The following is an 18399-nucleotide window of genomic DNA, read 5'->3' as shown; positions in this document are numbered from 1 at the left end:
CACTGGAGACCTATGATGTGCCAGGCACTGGGTGTGTATTAGTGAACGAGAGAGACAAGGTTTCCGCCCTCATGGAGTTTAAAGGGGAGATGCGAACAAACACGTGAAGCACGCACGCATGTGATGAGTGATTATACAGTGTGATAAGTGTAATGAGAGGATTAAACAGAACACAGAAATAAAGTTAAAAACAACACTCGATTTTTAAGAGACAGAATGGCTTGGGAAGCCCTCCACGGAAGGTCGGCATTTGAGCTCTGACTTGAAGGATCAAGAAGCCACCAGGGCCAAGAGTGGCGAGGGGTGGGGCTCAGCAGACCCAGGAAGCCTGTCTGACGGTCCAGCCCAGGAAGGACCTCAGAATGTTTGAGAAAGGCAGGACACCACTGAGCTGTCGCTTACAGGGAAATCAGCACTTATGAGGCCCTTGCAGGCCAAGGGAAGGAGTCTGGATTTGATTTGAGGTGTGACAGGAAACAAAAGGGTTCCAAGCAGGGGAGTAAGAGGATCAGATTTATACTTAAAAACCAAAATCAAGGGGCCCCGCCCCCGCCCGCTGTGCGCGCGCTGGCCAGGCAGCATGGCGGCGGCGGCGGGCGCCCCCCCCCCAAAAAAAAAAAAAAACCAAAATCAAAATCTGTCATACAGAGATTAGATTGTCATACGGCAAAAAAGAAGGCCTTTAAGAATAGAAGGCTTCATGTAAGTGCATATAAAGGTGGCTTCTTGGGTAAATAAGTAACATATATGGAGCACTGACCTCCCTGAAATGGACAGTCACAATGGGAAGGGGAAATAGAACACATAAAATCCAGAGGGGATTTAACACGGAAGCAGAAAGCCGGAACAAAGTACTATATTACATCTTCGAGCAGCCAAACGATCCAATTAAGCTGTATTTTAGACAATTTGGGGGCTGCAGTAAACAGAATCAGACAAAGGTAAACAGGGGAGAAACAGGAAACTGAGAGATAACAGCCAGGAAGCTTTTCTAGGAGGGGCACTTCACGGGAAGAAAAGCGAGGATAAAGTGGCAGACTGCCAAGCATGAGCAAGCACAGCACCCTTATCTCCTCCGCTGACACTCCCCCAAGGCTCACTTCAGGTACAAAGCTCAGAGCACCCACCACCCGTGGAAGGTCTTGGAAGCTTCCATGGGCAAAGATCAACAAGGTAACAGACAAAAGGCAGCCGAATTCCGACCTCCGCTGAAAGGCTGTATTCCCGAGCCCCAAGGAGCCAAGAGCGGAGCTGAGAAGATGGTCCTTCCCGGGGGAGACCTTCCGGAACCGAAGGGGACAAACGCACAGGTCTGGGCCCACCTACAGTAGCAGAGGGTGCTTGGCCTTTTAAAACCAAATGAAAACTGTCTGTGTTGAACTGGAACACCTTTCAAACTCCCACTTTGGGACAAATGGGGCTGGGACATGAAAGAAGAGATGGGAGGTGTGACCTCTGGGACATCTCAGCTCCTGGAACAAAAGTGATTACCAGAGTGCTTCCTCCAAGAGCGCTGGGGGCAGGAGCTGAACACAAACATCGAGGAGAGCCACACGCCCTCTCCCCGTCAAGACAGTGTGTGCAGTGCCGCTCGCCAGGTCCCGCAGCGCAGGCCACACACTCTTGACAACAAGCCCAGCCAGAGCCGGCTCTACAGGAGAGCTGCACGTGGGAGGAGCTGGCGGTCCGAGGTCACCGGCCGAGACAGTGGGCCTGAGAAAGGAGCCTGGGGGAGTCCCGGTCCCTGAGGGGAGGCAGTGAAGCCACGCGTCCTGGAGAGAAAGGCTCTACCTCGCCTCCTGAGGCCCAGCGGCCTCCACGTGGCCCGGTGACGGGGTGGGATGCGGGAGGCTGGGGGTTGGCATCACGTGGGGGCGTGGCCAGGGAAGAGATAGAGGTGGCGGCACAGGGTGCTACAGTACTCGGACATCTCCTTGCAGCGGTGGAACTCCGTGCCCGGGGCGTAGCCTTCTCGCTCCTTGATGAGTGCATTCACCTGCCAAGGCAGAAACCCAGCGGCCGGGGTCTGAGAATCGGGTGTTTTCAGGATCCCAGCACAAGAGGAAGGGTGAGGAAGACTGTGAAGACCAGCGCGAGGGAGAAGCAGGGTGGAACACTCACCTTCACCAGCATGTCGGCCACGTGCATGTCACAAGCCCTCTCGGAGAACACCTGCGTGAGGGCCTCCACGTACCAGGAGCCTCGCTTGGTGTTGCGCATGGCAGCGGTCCCTGCAACCAGAGCAGCAGTGGGCGCCGACTGAGGGCCACGGGCACCCTCCCCAGCGGACGGACCTCCCCCGCACCCTCCCCGGTCAGAGCCCTGCGTGACAGAGCCTGTGTCTAAGAGGCTGCCACCTTTGGGACCACTCCTCGGGACACACAATACCTCTGAGGCAGGCGTAGCCACAGATCATGTCCGAGCGGGTGGGCAGCCGCGTCTTCAGCAGCTCCTCTCCACTGGCATCCCTCTCCTCGCAATTGGGGGATCGGCTGTGGTTCCTCCCGTCTTGCTGGTCGACCCCCCGATCCGTTTCATCTGTACAAAGGCAGACAAGAATGGACAGAGAAAGATGTTATTTCCTCCCACCTCTCTCGGGCCTGTCACAGGCAAGCCCAAGCTCCCTGCAACCGGGATGGGGGAAGAGCCATTTCCAGCTGTTGTCTCCAACCTATGGCTGATGAATTTTAAAAAAAAGAAAAACAAACACCACTACTCCCGCTCCTCTGCCACCGTGCACCGATCACGCACATGCACGCATCTGCGGTCTGAGCTTTGTCCACTCTGTGTAAGACAGGGAAAGTGCTCAATCAAATACCCCTTGTAAACAGAACGAAAAGCCATCTGCGTCCACGATTCACTTGTCCAATTATCAGTGTACCTGGAAGTCAAAGTGCTGCTTATTGCAATACATGATAAAATACTGATACAGTTTTACCACATAAAAAAGAAAAACAAGTTAATAAACCAAAAATATACTTACTACAAGTATGCTGTATGAAAACCACAACCATAATTTTTACGTTTTTGATAAATTCTAAAACTAAGCATGATCAGCTGTTTCCAAGATGTTTTTGATATTTTTAAGTCACTTACTATTTATTAATTTCATAAGTCAAATTGTAGCTGGCATGCAAAATTTAAGAGAAACTTACAATTGGGATAATCAACTGTTTTCTCTAAAACAATGTAAAAAGAACACTATTATTCAATTATCAGCAGCAGATCCTCAACATACCCTGAGCACATGCCCAACCTTCTGACCGAGGCCTTATCCACCCCCGGACATGTTCTTTCTCTGACGCTATTGTTTGGGAGTGGTAGGAAAAAGGCAGGAGGACATATAGCTTGTCAGGCCAAAGGTAATAGAGTATGTAAGCTTTCTCTTCTTTACATCTCCTGCTCCATGTAACACCCAAGAGAGCCTTAAAGAGGAGCGAAGCTTGAAGGTCTGTGCAGAAAATGACCAAGATTCACTGATCCAACAAAAATTTACTGCGCCAGGCGCTGTTTTTAAGCCCAAGGGATACAGTGAAGAGAAAGTCCCCGTCCTCATGGAGCTAACACTCCAGTTTAGGAGCCAGTCAACCAGGGCAGGGTCCTTTTTAGAGGCATCAGTTATGTTAACTAAGTAGAGCAGAAGACAGGTGAGCTCAGACTTTTAAAGGAACAGCTGGCCTACTGGTCATCCCTTGGAGGATTTGATTTTAGAGAAAAGATTCAGCTTAGCCCAGGAGGGCACTATCTTTCCCTACCCAGATCTAGTATTTGTATATAATCTCTGAACACAGGAGAAAATGATCATGAAAATGTTTACTTCACTTTGCCAGTGATGCCTCCTACAGGAAACAAGCCAAGCTGCATGTGTCCCTCAAGAGAAAGGAGACTCCTGTCCTGCCTTTGTCTATTGATCAACAAATGGTTCTTTTCCACAATATCCCTGTATCTGTTTTCTGTATTATTGCTCCACTTTTTAGGCAGGCTAATTTCCATCCTAGACAGCATATTAAAAAGCAGACATTACTTTGCCAACAAAGATCCGTCTAGTCAAGGCTATGGTTTTTCCAGTGGTCATGTATGGATGTGAGAGCTGGACTATAAAGAAAGTTGAACACTGAAAAATTGATGCTTTTGAACTGTGGTGTTGGAGAAGACTCTTGAGAGTCCCTTGGACTGCAAGGAGATCCAACCAGCCCATCCTAAAGGAGATCAGTCCTGAATATTCATTGGAAGGACTGATGCTGAAGCTGAAACTCCAATACTCTGGCCACCTGATGTGAAGAACTGACTTATTTGAAAAGACCCTGATGCTGGGAAAGATTGAGGGCAGGAGGAGAAGGGGACGACAGAGCATGAGATGGTTGGATGGCATCACCAACTTGATGGACTTGAGTTTGAGTAAACTCCAGGAGTTAGTGATGGACAGGGAGGCCTGGCGTGCTGCAGTCCACGGGGTCACAAAGAGTCGGACACGACTAAGCGACTGAACTGAACTGAATTTCCATCTACTCAGCCAATATTTATGACGTGCTACTATGTGCCAGGCAGTGCCCTGGGCCTGGGGATATAGCAGGGACATAAAAAAAGGAAGTTCCTGCTCACATCCTCTTTTTCTCAGCACTGCTCCCTGTAATTCATCCTGAAAAAAAAAAAAAATTATCCAATTGTTTCTTACTTGCACTCCCAGTACCTCTGTATTATTATCTGTCAAAGCCCCAAATCTCAGCTGTGACTGCAGGTTTATGATCACTAGGATCTGTCTCACGTGGTCAGCCACGTCTCACTACACGTGCCTGACGCAGATGGAGAACCAGGCATACTTCTGGCTCAGCCCGCTTTGGGACAGGGGAAGGGGGTGTCCTTTTAATCTTTGTGTGCTTGTCACACTGCACTCCTCCTCACTCCCGGAAAGGCTCTGTCTGCTATTCCACTGCTGTTCTCTGCTATGCGTATGTGCTAAGTCACTTCAGTTGTGTCTGACTCTTTGCGATCCTGTGGTCTGTACCCACCAGGCTCCTCTGTCCATGGGATTTTACCCACCAGGCTCCTCTGTCCATGGGATTTTCCAGGCAAGAATATTGGAGTGGGTTGCTCTGCCCTTCTCCAGGGGATCTTCCCGACCCAGGGATTGAACTCGTGTCTCCTGTGGCTCCTGCACTGCAGGTGGATTCTTTACCACTGAGCCACCAGGCAAGCCCCACTCTCTGCTATGTGTTAGTTGCTCAGTTGTGTCTGCCTCTTCGGGACTGCACGGACTGTAGCCCACCAGGCTCCTCTGTCCATGGGATTCTCCAGGCAAGAATACTGGAGTGGGCTGCCATTTCCTTCTCCAGGATTCTCTGCTATACCCATGTAAAAAATATGTTATTTGAATCTTTGGACAAAGGGACCTTTAAATCAAACTGTAAGTCCCTTAAGGGCACAAACCATGTTATAACAGTCAGAGCTGGTATTCTGTGGATTTACCATGAGTCAGCTACTAAGAAGAACCACTTTCATATGAACCACTTCACTTAACATCACAACAACATGACCTTAGGACGTGTGATTACCTACATTTTATACTGAGGAAACTAAGGTAAAAGGACATGGAGTAACTCCTCTATAACCAGTCAGTAGCAGAGCCAGAATCTGACTCCACGTTTAGAGCTTTCAATCATGACTCTTTTCCTCTGAGATGAGAAGCACATCTGCATGTCTTCTGAGCGTAATCAGGGAGTCCTGGCTTTTCAAGGGGTGAAAAGAGAGTGCATGCAAGAGGGATGGGAGGAGCTTGTGGAAGAGTAGGAGCCGAAGGCTGATGTGGGGCTTCCATGCTGCTCTCCTGCGGGACACAGGAGGGACCCGGAGAGGAGAGGAGGCGAGAATGGGGAGTGGGGGAGAAGAGGAGGAGGAGGAAAAAGCAGAAAGGGGGAGGAGAGGTGGAGAAGGAAAAAGAGAAAGAGGATCAAGTGAGAGCGTGAGGAAGCAGAGGCAGCTGGCAGACCCTGAACTGGAAAGAGGGATGAGAAAAGTGCACCAGGGTTAATAAGCACAGGAGAAAAGGAAGCGTTCTCAGCAAACAAAGCGAAGATACTGGCCGAGAGCGTCCTGGGGGCGGACGTGGCGGCGCGCAGAGAGCTGACGACCTGAGAGCCAGGGGCGGCCCGGGTCCCAGCACACCCCATGCGTCGGGAGACACTTACAGAGCAAGAGAGGCGGTGGCAGCAGTGAACAGAAGGAGGTGCCCAGGGGATCCGCTAGCACCTGAGAGGAGCAAACAGGAAAGTGAGAGCTGGTGGGAGGCTGCCCGGGAGCCACACCCAGGTGCCAGTCCGCCGGGGCACTCACCTCCACGGCAGGCCTGGATGAAGAACATTTTCGGTTTGTTCTGTAGGCTCGGGCAGTTGGCATTGTCAAAGAGCCGAAAAACCTCTTGTAGCTGCCAGAGAGAAATAAGGGAGAAGGGGGGGTTGGTGGTCAGTGGGAGCCCTGAGTCCTATACACATAATAGCGGCCATCCCTGGAGACACAGGCAGCGCGAGGTGGCACGGCCCAACCTCAGCAGCCGCGGCCACAGACCAGCACGCACCTGGAGCAGTTTGCCGTCCACGCCGTAGACGCCGCCCTCCACGCCGTGGGAGAGGAGCGCCACTATGCAGGAGTCAGTGACTCGGTGAGCCGGGAGCTGGGCAAAATTCTGCAGCTTCTCTTGCATTTCCTAGGAGAAAGATGCCTTTCAGGGTTGCTCACTAGAGTCAGCACAGATACAAGCTTCCTTTTGGTGTTTGGAGCCCTAAGCTATAAGGAAATCAAACATGTTCTCTACCAAGTCGGAAGCCAAGTAAGCACCAGAAAACCACATGACTTTAGCTCAGTCGGTAAAGAATCTGCCTGCAGTGCAGGAGACCTGGGTTCAATCCCTGGGTTGGGAACATCCGCTGGAGAAGGAAATGGCAACCCACTCCAGTATCCTCACCTGGAAAATCTCATGGACACAGGAGCCTCATGGGCTGCAGTCCATGGGGTTGCAAGGAGTCGGGCACAATTGAGCAACTAACACTTACTTAGACAAAATACTGAATATAATGTTATGATTCACAGACTCACTGAGATATGTGAAGAACTCCTGGAGTGAAGCCAAGTTATTAATGAAGCTAATCATGCAGGCGCTAGTTAACTTTACCCACTCTCCAAGCATCAACCAGCTCTTTGTTCAGTGCATGTGCTCCTGTATATTAATGGCACAAAGGGAACCGCCAGGTAAACTGGGAACGAGTAAGTAACGCGCTTATCAGAAAGTAACAGCCATAAGAACTGCTCTGTGATCACGGGCTCACAGGATCATGACAGGAGAGAACAGCAGTACTTCTGTGCTGTTTTCTGTCTCAGAACTGAAGTTCCCAGAGACAGTGATGACGTCTGTACAAAAATGCTTCTGCTCACAAAAGAACACACTCTACAGAGAATACTGGACAGGGTCATGACTATCTACATGAGCCAGTGGATCAGAGAGACCTAGGTTTAACCCCTGGGTTCATATATTAGAACAGGCTCTAATATTCACTTTGTAAGAAGACAATTACACTTTCTCCAAGTTTGTATAGATTAAATGAGATACTGCATTGTTGCTGTTGTCTTTTGTGATCCCAAAGACTGTAACCCGCCAGGCTCCTCTGTCCATGGGATTTCTCAGGCAAGAATACTAGAATGGGTTGGCCATTTCCTTCCCCAGGGGATCTTCCCAACCTAGGGACTGAACCCACATCTCCTGCATTGGCAGGTGAGTTCTTTACCACTGAGCCACCCGGGAAGCCCTGAGACATTGCATAGAAAGGACTTATCGCTACGCCTGGCACATACTGCAAAGATCTGCCTTCATACTGTGCCATATCTAATGAAGGGTAGCAATATTATTTTTCCAAAGAAACGCTGTAGTCCAGGTTAAGAATCTTCTTGACCTTGCACTAGACTGCCATATATGCGTAACACTACCTTAAGCATTTGCTCCATCCAACAGAAACTTATAATACATCTAAAAGCATAATTAAACCAATGTGATACAAACTGTTAAAATTACATCTCTCTCTACAACTCAAAATGTCTAGATTGTCTCTGAGATGAGCAGGGAGAAAATGAGTTCATTTTGCTATGAATATGACCAAAATATAATGAAGAATGCACTATAAAGCAGAGCAGTCTCAGTACACATGTGTCTAACAGCACCAACACAGCCTCTACTTGTATTAACAGACTGCAGTGGCCCTCCAAGTGTGACCCCTCAGAGAGCAGCATCAGCTTCACCCCGGAAGCCGCAGGAAACGCAGCCTGGCCCCTGGCAAGCTGAGCCTCCACAAGGCCTCCGTGTGAGTCTGATGTGCTAACATGTGAGAACTTATCTGCTGTTTGGAACATTTCTGTTTGCAGATAACTGAGATTTCATAAAAGACTCGAAAGTCTGCAGTTTCACTGAAAATGGAGAAACTGGCTGTGTTTAAAGGGCATGTATACTTTCTGAGCAAACAGAACCCAACCATAATTCCGGAGATCTTAAGGTAATAAAAGAGATCCAAAATTCATTCAATAATATATAATCTCCAGAGAATACATATAACTTATGACTGCTCCTCTGGAGTTGACTATAACAGAATTTAACACGTTAACAGTGGAAGCTAATTTTGCTCCAAGGGAATAAAAGTATAGGTTTGGCACTCAGAAGCATTTAGAACTTAACTGAGGTTATTACATCAGTAAACAGAAGACAACAAAATCCACAGTAAGAATAGACAGGCTTTGTAACTGAATTTAATAAGACTAAACCACTGTATAAATGGGGGTTAGTCATTTGGGGGAATTTTTCTGAAAGCAGCATAGCTTAAAATAGGATCTTGAGATCTATTTTTGATAAAATTACAGTGCTTCTATAAATAGCAGGGCTCTTCACACTTGCATGTGTTTTTGGCTGGGGGACACAGAAGAAGGGAATAACCTGTGAACTCCCTGAAACTACACACAAAATCCTATGGGTAGCTGCATTTTCCAGAGATGACCCATAGCTCGTCGCTATACTCTCAAAACCATCTGTGACCAAATGCAAGCTATAAACCAATACCTGGTGAAAAGAAATCTGCCACTTTAAAGGGTATCTCATTGCCTAACACACAATAAACTGTAATTCTAGAACTAGTAACCTCATGAGGTGGAAGCAACAAGAACAAACTCTGATGAAGAACAGAAGCACCAAACACCTCCATGGGCAGGGAAGACACCAGCGTGCTCACCAGCACCGTCAGCATAAGACAATTCTTCAAGATCACACCATCTCAGATTTTTAAGTCATACTATCTCTAAAGCAAAAAAGGAATAATAGGGGGAGGAAAAGAGGATCTAAATTTTCCTGGTTCTGTCTCTGGCCTGCTGAGGACATTCATCAGGAAGAAAGTATTCCTGTGCAAATGCCCATTGCACCAAATGGTCACACCTACTGCCATCATCTGGTTTCAACCATGACTGCAAGCTTGCCTGGCCACTGTCAGAAATTGACTTTGCCTCGTCCTGCTGTTCTGCATCTCCAGAGCTGCTGAGGGCCAGATACATGGAGGGCAATACTCTCAAGGTTCAGTCCTAGCCCTTTTGCTCTTTCTCAAAGATCATAGGCTCTCATTACTTAAAAGCCTTTTTCCTATACAAGTTGTTCCCAAATTCACATCTTTGGTCCTGACTTCCTCTGAGGCTCTCAATTCCTTACGTTTTCCTTCTTCTTCCATATGTAGTGATTCAGTCACAAAGCGCTGACAATACAATCATGCCATTATACTATTTTTCACATGTGTTTTTCTTTTCCTTTTGGTCCACTATCCTGTTCAGAACCCCTGCCATCTCATACTGAGATGAGTTGGAGTTAATATATTAACTCCAAACTGCATTCCCTGCCACTGGTCTCTGACTTAACTCTTTTTTTCTTTGGCCACACCCCACGGCATGTGGGGGTCTCAGTTCCCCAGCCAGGGTCTGAATCTGCACTCCATGCATTGGCAACAATAAGTCTTAACCACTGGACTGCCAGGGAAGCCTGCTACCTCATTCTTTACAATGGTATCATATTAATCTTCCTGAATCATCACTGTGAATGCATCACCTTTCTATTCAAAACCTACTAATAATGCTGGAGTGTCAACCCAAGGAAGTCCAATTCCTTTGGGAAGACATTCAAGGCCCTGGGCATTCTGGCCCCTTGATCTCCAGCCTCATTTTTGGCATTCCTGGGCCACAGACACTTGGTTCACCACAAGGTCCCGAACACCACACACAGCTCTAACCTGTGTGCTGTGCCCCGCTGTGCAAGACCCCTTCACTCCTCCTCTCTCCTCAGCAGCTTCCACCCTTCAAGGACAGCTGAAGTCTCACACCCTCCATTTACCCTCCTGACCACGTCTACCCAGGGGATGGCTTCTTCCTCTTCACTACTACAGAAGACACTGTCTCTAATCTTTTGCGGTCTTAGGAACATTAGGGGACGTGCTGCTTCTTTTTTTTTTGAATCCAAGGTTCACATTTTAAAAAATTTCTGAGAGCTCACACAGGGTCTCGAAATTAAAAGTGAAAGTCACTCAGTTGTGTCCAACTCTTTGGACCCCATGGGCTATACATTCCATGGAACTCTCCAGGCCAGAATACTGGAGTGAGTAGCCTTTTCCTTCTCCAGGGGATCTTTCCAACCCAGGGATCAAACCCAGGTCTCCTGCATTGCAGGCGGATTCTTTACCAGCTAAGCCACAAGGGAAGCCCAAGAATACTGGAGTGGGTAGCCTATCCCTTAAGGCTCCAGGGGATCTTCCCGACCCAGGAATCGAACCGAGGTCCTACATTGCAGGTGGATTCTTCACCTATTGAGCTATCAGGGAAGCTATGGCATCTCACATAGTTTCCCATTATAAGGGGCTCAAAATTGAACTCTGCTGCAATTCAGGTTATGGAACAATGTAATCAGAGAATCAGAATACAAAAGGTCCTTGAATCTGCATCAGGGAATGAGATCTGTGAGGTGGGCTCATAGGCCCATCACAGCTACTGAATGTCAACAAGAAGCAGGAGCCCACAGCTGACTTGGTGATTAGGCATGTATCTTTTAACTATCAGGCACATAAAACCCTTTATCAACTGCATAAAATTTGGAAAACAAAGACAGTAAATTCCTAGGAAAAGGAATGATTAGACCAAAACCCTTAAAGAAATGTAAATAGCATTCATTTTGTTAAATGACCTTCTAATAGGATTCCCTCTGAAAGAATTACTGTTGCCCCACCCTTAGTCCAAGCCCAGCAGACTCTCAGGAAAGTATCTGATGATCAAAGAACCTGTTCTAGCCATGGCTTTGAAGCAAGGGTGAGTTTACTCCTTTGCAGGAGCCGCTACCACTGAGAAGTTGGCAACAGCGTGTAAAGGACAACATCCAGGTTGAAACCGGCCTCACCTGAAGTTTAGCAAATACATAATCTATCTCATACAAGTAAGACAACTGAGAAACAGAAATGAAATCCACAGACAATGCTGAAGACAGACCGGGACACCCCCCGCCCCCCCCCCACCTCAACAGATCAAAGAGAATCTCCTAGAAACCTTAATTTTACCATGGACATTCCCAAAGGCAGGTTTAGGAGAGTACTGTTTTCCTGGAATCAAATGAAAGAATTAGTATCGATCTACCAATGGACTATTTTCAGTTTCAAAACAGAACTCCCTAAAGGTAAAAAAGTCAGTGGTACAGCCAATAATTGAGGCTAACGGAGACTAACTGATCACAAAAATGCTGATGACCTCCTGCAGGGATCTAGTTCAGAAGTTATCTACCCGAAGATCTGTCTTGTGGTCACACAACTTATAATAACAGGTCATGTTAGTTCATGACACGGCAACAAAACAATATTTTACAAGCACAATTCTAGCAAACTTTTATCTGCCAACGGCATCATGAGAACAATAGCTGGAATCCTAAGCAGCAGCAGCAATCAAGAAGTCACGGTCCCGTGTGCTGCTGCTGCTGCTGCTGCTAAGTCGCTTCAGTCGTGTCTGTGTGACCCCACAGACAGCAGCCCACCAGGCTCCTCCGTCTCTGGGATTCTCCAGGCAAGAACACTGAGTGGGTTGCCGTTTCCTTCTCCAAAGCATGCACGCATGCTAAGTCGCTTCAGTCGTGTCTGACTCTATGCGACCCTATGGACAGCAGCCCACCAGGTTCCTCTGTCCACAGGATTCCCCAGGCAAGAATACTGGAGTGGGTTGCCATTTACTGTCCTGTGTAGTCATGACTTATTGTATGTACCTTTTCTAGGCTGGCTGGGTGCATATCACTGTCTCCTCAACTCCTGAGTGCCTGGGAAACAAGTTTAGTGTGGGAGGACCCGACCCTGGACCATTCTTACTCAGGGAGCACACCCACCCGAGAGGTCAACACTGCAGCAGCCGGCTGGGCCCAGATCTTTCTCTCTCTCCTTTTAAAAATTTATGTATGTATTTTGGCTGTGCTGGGTCTTCCTCGGAGGGCCTTTCTCTAATTTAGGAGAGCAGGGGGCTACCCTCTTGATGTGAAGCACAGGGTCCAGGGCCCTCGGGCTCAGTGGTTGTGGCTCCCGGGCTCTAGAGCTCAGGATCTGAAATTGTGGCGCGTGGGCTTAGTTGCTGAGATACGTGGGATCCTCCCAGATGAGGGATTGGACTCATGTCTCCTGCACTGGGAGGCGGACTCTTTACCACTGGGCCACCAGCGAAGTCCCTCTTTCCTTTTTTAAAAACTAGACTGCAAGGTGGGAGACAGAATACAATAAGCAAAAAGTAGGCAGAGAGAATAACTCAGCCCGTCTGGCATAGGAGCACGGACGTGTCTGGCCCCCACGTGTCACCAGTTCCCTGATGTGCACGTCAGCATGCCCTGCGCCTCAGGTACCTACCTGTGCGGTCTGGTCAAGAAGAACGTGAACTTTGTAGCCCAAGAGCTTGAAGAGAGTGACGAGAGTGCTGTGGTCCACATCCCCTCCCGAGCGGAATTCCAGGTCTTTCTCTCCAGTGAAGTGAACGTTGCTAAGCACCAGTGCCAGGCCGCGGGGCCGAGACTGCAACCTGTAGGCCTGGGGAGGGGCACCCGACGAGACCGTCAGCTTCGTGAGGACAGCAACTATGCCCCCCTCTCCCAGAAGGAGACATTTCAAGAAAACTAAGACGTCACATTCTTCTTCGTAGCCCCACCAGGTCAAAATATAGAAGTGCCCACAGAAGACAGTCAATGGGCAACGCTTTGGGGACTCACAAGATGAGAAGGAAATGATGTACCCACAAGCTTGCTACGTTCAGACGCCCAGGAAGGGTATCTCATTTCCCAGTGCCTTTCCTCTTCCCATTTCCCAAGACTCACCAGCTGGTGGTGTGTCTGATAAAACTCAGGCGTGCAGGGCTTCACCTGGAGGCAGGGAGGACCATCTCCGTGGTCTAGGGAGTGTTCCACCGCATCTGTGGCGCATAGAGCCGAAAAACTAGCTTATAGTCTACCTGACATTCTTAGTATTTTCATATAACTTCAGGTTCCCTTTGGTCTTGCTCACTCCCCTGGTTTGCTAAGCACTATGGAAACAGACAGCCTGTTTGCTTTTGCTCATCAAGAGATCCTCTGCACTTAGCCTGCCTATAGTAGTAGGTGCTCAACCCACTGAATGACTGAATGGGGTATCTGATAAATGTCTTATTCTAATCACTAGGCTAGTCAGTCAGCAGGCTAGAGGCCCACAGTGTAGTCTTTCCTCACTTCAAAGTAACTCAGCTCTATAAAGAGACAGACCAATCACATGCAGGAATCTCCTACCTGCATCAGTTACTCCAAGGGCCAATCACCATTAAAAAAAAATCATCTGTGATGGAAGGAAAACAGGTGCAACCTACACCACCCCCCCCCCCAAACTGTCTGCTGGTGCCTAACAAATGCACTGAGTAAACTGCCAATTATGAACAAAAATAGCTATCACACTAGGCAAAGTCAGACACCAGTCAAGGAAATGGAAGTCAATCTGCAAGGGGGGACTGGTTGGGGTGGGGGTGGGGGTGTGGGCAGAGATGTGCTATTTTACATCATCAATTCTCACCTGGAGACAGGCGGAGCTGCTTGCGGCGGGCACAGGACTCACACGCCGGGAAAGGGAGACTCAGGTCATAGTCGCAGCTCAACTGTAAGAAAGCAGGACCCACCAAGCCAGGCTCAGGGGAGCTGGTCCAGATCAAGTAATCCAGAACCCTAGTCCCCCTACCCCAACCCATCCCCACTGTCTCAAAGATGCCTTTCCCACCAGACTAGCCCTTCTCCACACACACAGCCTAGGGCTCCATACCGGCGGGACTACAGGCTGAAGACCGGACAGGGTTCTGAGCAGCAGCTCCTCCAGGTGGCTCTGCTTGGTCTCCCTCAGGGCCACACAGAAGGCATCAAAGGCCTGGGGGCCTCTCTTGGGCAGCAAGTTGAGGAGTTCCACGTTCTGGCCGAAACTGCCCGTCTTGGCCTACGAGAATAAAACACGACATCACCTTTACTCACCCAGCTGGAATCCTATTTCTCCAGGCGAGCTTCGCACTAACATCATCATCCGTCTCAAGGACTCCTTTTCACAGAAAGAAACGGATGTGTGAACTCCTTCCCGTCACTCGTGGATTCTGTCTTCTCTGTCAAATGCTTGAGGGCAGAAATGCATTTTCACTGCCTTAGTGAAGCACGACATCTTTCCCCCACTGTATTGTGCTCTGTTCTTACTCCGACCACCAATGTATTTCCTTGGCTTTCCTCGTTTGCCTCCAGATACCTGAATGTGCTCTCTCATTTCCAAGGTGATAATGTCCCTCTCCAGGAGGTGTTCCAACAGTTCGCTCAGCAGCAGCTCTTTGGCCAGCACCACGCGGTTCTTTTTGAGAGCTTCCTGATGGTCAGGATGCATGCCACACCCTCTCAACATCCTGCAGATAAAAGGCGGACAGAAAAGCCGTCAATACAAGATCTGGCACAGAGAAGTGGGGTGCAAGAGGCGTCGGCAGGAAAAACATAAAGAACAGGACTTCCCATAACTAAGACATACTTTACTGAATCTGCTTAAAATCACAGAAGTATTGTTATTAGGCAGTAACACACTGATTATAAGCAAATGATATACAATCCAAGGATGTTCAGCTGAGATCATCTGTGTTCTGATTAGAATAAGTATCTTTCGTGACAAAAATCACACACACACAAGTACATATTCACAATAAGGAATATTCCTCTGACAGACCAATTTTAATTAAGGAGTACTTCAGAAAACATTTCCCATTACTTATCTAAGTTGCTGACAGTGACTGAAAATAATCCTCTGTGACAAATAATTTAACACAATGGCAAAAACTCAACGGACAACTTAATATAAAATAAATCACACACACACACACACACACACACACACACACCCTCTTCTCAAGCCTGTATTGTGCTATGTGCTCTGCTTATTTGCTTCACTCGTGTCCGACTCTTTGTGACCCTAAGGACTGTAAGCCCGCCAGGGTCCTCTGTCCATGGGAGTCTCCAGGCAAGAATACTGCAGTGGGTTGTCAAGCCCTCCTCCAGGGGATCTTCCTGACCCAGGGATTGAACCCGTGTCTCTTAACATCTCCTGCACTGGCAGGCAGGTTCTTTACCACTAGCGCCACCTGGGCAGCCCACTTATACCTACTAAAACTATGGTTTTTTAAAACTGTTAGCTCCTGTGACAAAATGACACCAGAAACGACCAGAATCCTATAAGAACCGGATTAAGTAGAAAGTCTGACAGTAAGTGACAGCAGATAAATGCAATGATGGAAACAATCAACGTAACTTGAAATCACTTACAGGGTTAGCGCCTGTAAAGGCTAAATTATTTTGGTAATTTAGTTTATGAGGGATGCCTTCAAGAACTCCTTCGTTTTGCCATGCATTTGGAAAAAGATCAGCTTCTATTGATGAACTAAAAGAATCCTATTTCCAATATATACCATCTATATGCCTTAGTATATTTAAATCCCGGACTTGCCAGCCTGCTCAGTTAGTTTCCAAATACATAACAACAGTGAGGATCTGATGGCAGTAAGAAAGGAAGACGGTAACAGCTTCAGTTTGTAATGTAAAAATCTATTTTAAAATGCATCCTGATTTCAAAGATGTTAAAATGTGCTTGTGTGGGGGTAGAGGGTGAGGGGAACATATATCTCAGAATCAGTGAAATACCACACATTTGTAGAATGTCAATGGCTTAATTCTAGATTGGAGGAGGGAAAAGCAGCTTTGGAAGAGCTTCTGAGGCACCAGAAATCCAAAGGCAGAGGAACCAGCCATTTAAACACCCCCAGAGTTGTGTTGTTTAGTCATTAAGCTGTGTCCAACTCTCTTGTGACCCCATCGACTGTAGCTGCTGGGTTCCTCTGTCCATGGGATTTCCCAGGCAAGAATACTGGGGTGGGCTGCCATTTCCTTCTCCAGGGCCCAGGATTACAGGTAGCCAACTTTCATTGATTTGGGGGTTTGGGACAGTGATGTTTGAAACTCTGCTTTAACTTCTTGTTTCTGTTCTATTGTAATACTCCTATTATCCCATAGATTCATTGAAAACCTGCTACAACAATATAAACTATAGAGAAATCAGAAACGTCATTAAGAATCATCTTGGCACCTGCCAATGCAGGAAACACGGTTTGATTTCTGGTCCAGGAAGATCCCACGTGAAGCAGAGCAACTAAGCCCGTGTGCCACGCCTACTGAGCCTGTGCTTCAGAGCCCAGGAGCCACAACTACTGAAGCCTCAACTACTGAAGCCACAACTACTGAAGCCCTACAGCCTGTGCTCCTCGACAAGAGAAAGCCCCAAATGCAGCAACGAAGACTCAGCACGGCCATAAGTAAATAAATAAATACACTTTTTTTTCTTTTTTAAAAGAATCACCTTGGAACACACACCAAAGCAAACACGCATGAACTCTGATAAAAATATGTGTTAATAGGTCAGTCGCAAGATAACATCTCAGCTGGATACTGGATATTTCCTCAGGATACATACCAATGGTGGGCAGTTTACTCAACTTTTTTCTCTTAGTTCAGTAGTATTTTCTCCTTGAAACTTTATCCTCCCTTGGTTTCCATGACACCATTCTCCCCAGTTCCCCTCTCTACCTACTAGGTCCGTTTTCCTTCACAGGACCTTTGGTCTGCCCTTAAACGTTGACAATCCCTCTCAAAGTCTCTTCCCATTCCATCTCATTCACACAATTCGCTATTCGACACTCAGTTCTTAACTCCAAGTTCTGGACTTAAATTTTCAATCAGTAACTCATTAGGGTTTAATTTGAAGCACCATCCATTCTCCACACACCTGCTCCTTCCAGTATTCCATATCTTGGGCAGTTTCAAACACGGACTTTTCAGAAGTAACCGCAATCACTTAGAACTTTAAGACACATCTGGAAAGGGAGGAGGCAGTGCAGAAAAAGGACGCAAAGGCGAGTATTAAAAGTCCTGAGTCTGTGTCCTGCAGGTCTGGTTCCAAAGCCCTCAGTTAATCTTCTGGGTCTGCCATGAAAGGATTTACCTAGGGCAGAGACCGAGGCCCACTCGGAGCCTCGGGTACCTCCTTGTCTCAAAGTACTCAAATCCCAACACCTCTGTGGAATGCTTTGAAAATCTGATCATTACACCCAATGCAATACAGATCATGATCTATTCGACCTAAAACAAATGCACACCAGGCAGACGTCTGCAGGTCGCACAGGTCTTTAAGAGAGCAGTTTAGTTCCTAAAAAGAGAGCCACGAAACAGAAAAGAGAAAGAATCTTTTAAAAGAAGCCGAGATTTGGCGGGACTGAAAAGAGATCCCCTGGTTCAGAGCCCCGTGCGTTGGAAGTAATGGAGGCTGGCGAGTCTGTGCACGAGAGGGACAAGGCCCAGAAGAGATTCGCCCTCCTGCGCTCCCCTCGGTCACTGCTTCTTAGGCTGGAAGCGCGGATACAGCTGCTTCCAGGGGCTCCGAGGTGAGGAGGCGTCAGGACCACACGCCAGAAACCTGCGTTCCTCCCCTCGGACCCACTAAGGACCCCCGGACTCTCCCCACTCACCTGCGCCCCCTATCAGCAGCCATCTGCTCCTTTGGCTGGAGGGCGGACCGGGAGCCCGCGCTCGGCGCCGCCATTTCCCGCTTTTCCCGGGCTGTGCGCGCACCCCCGACAGCCCAAACACACCGCGAGCCTCCGGGTCCTCAGCATCCCTCCCCCGTGCGCCGGCGCGCAACGCGCCTGCGCAGTGCCTCTCCTAGCTCCGCCCCCTACGCGGGGTCGCCCCCGCCGGAGCGGCCGCCGCAGCGCGCGCAGGCGCAGAACCCGTACGGTGGGCGC

General features: G+C 48.4%; 1 protein-coding gene across 1 annotated transcript; it reads right to left on the bottom strand.

The window, feature by feature from the left end:
• Nucleotides 1–625: 625 nt before the first annotated feature.
• On the bottom strand, nucleotides 626–18303 carry CASP2 (caspase 2). The gene is made up of 11 exons (XM_043872743.1): nucleotides 18124–18303; nucleotides 14817–14967; nucleotides 14352–14519; nucleotides 14109–14190; nucleotides 13388–13482; nucleotides 12927–13103; nucleotides 6572–6700; nucleotides 6331–6421; nucleotides 2389–2538; nucleotides 2122–2231; nucleotides 626–1996 (listed from the first exon to the last, which is right to left on the bottom strand). The coding sequence occupies exons 1-11, from the start codon at nucleotides 18195–18197 to the stop codon at nucleotides 1865–1867; spliced, it is 1359 nt and encodes a 452-aa protein (XP_043728678.1). The 5' UTR covers nucleotides 18198–18303; the 3' UTR covers nucleotides 626–1864.
• Between the last annotated feature and the right edge of the window lie 96 nt (nucleotides 18304–18399).

This window comes from Cervus elaphus, chromosome 18, assembly GCF_910594005.1.
Source record: "Cervus elaphus chromosome 18, mCerEla1.1, whole genome shotgun sequence".
In the NCBI taxonomy this organism is placed as follows: domain Eukaryota; kingdom Metazoa; phylum Chordata; class Mammalia; order Artiodactyla; family Cervidae; genus Cervus; species Cervus elaphus.
The sequence above is the reverse complement of the archived record's forward strand: the minus strand, read 5'-3'. Positions and strand labels throughout refer to the sequence as shown.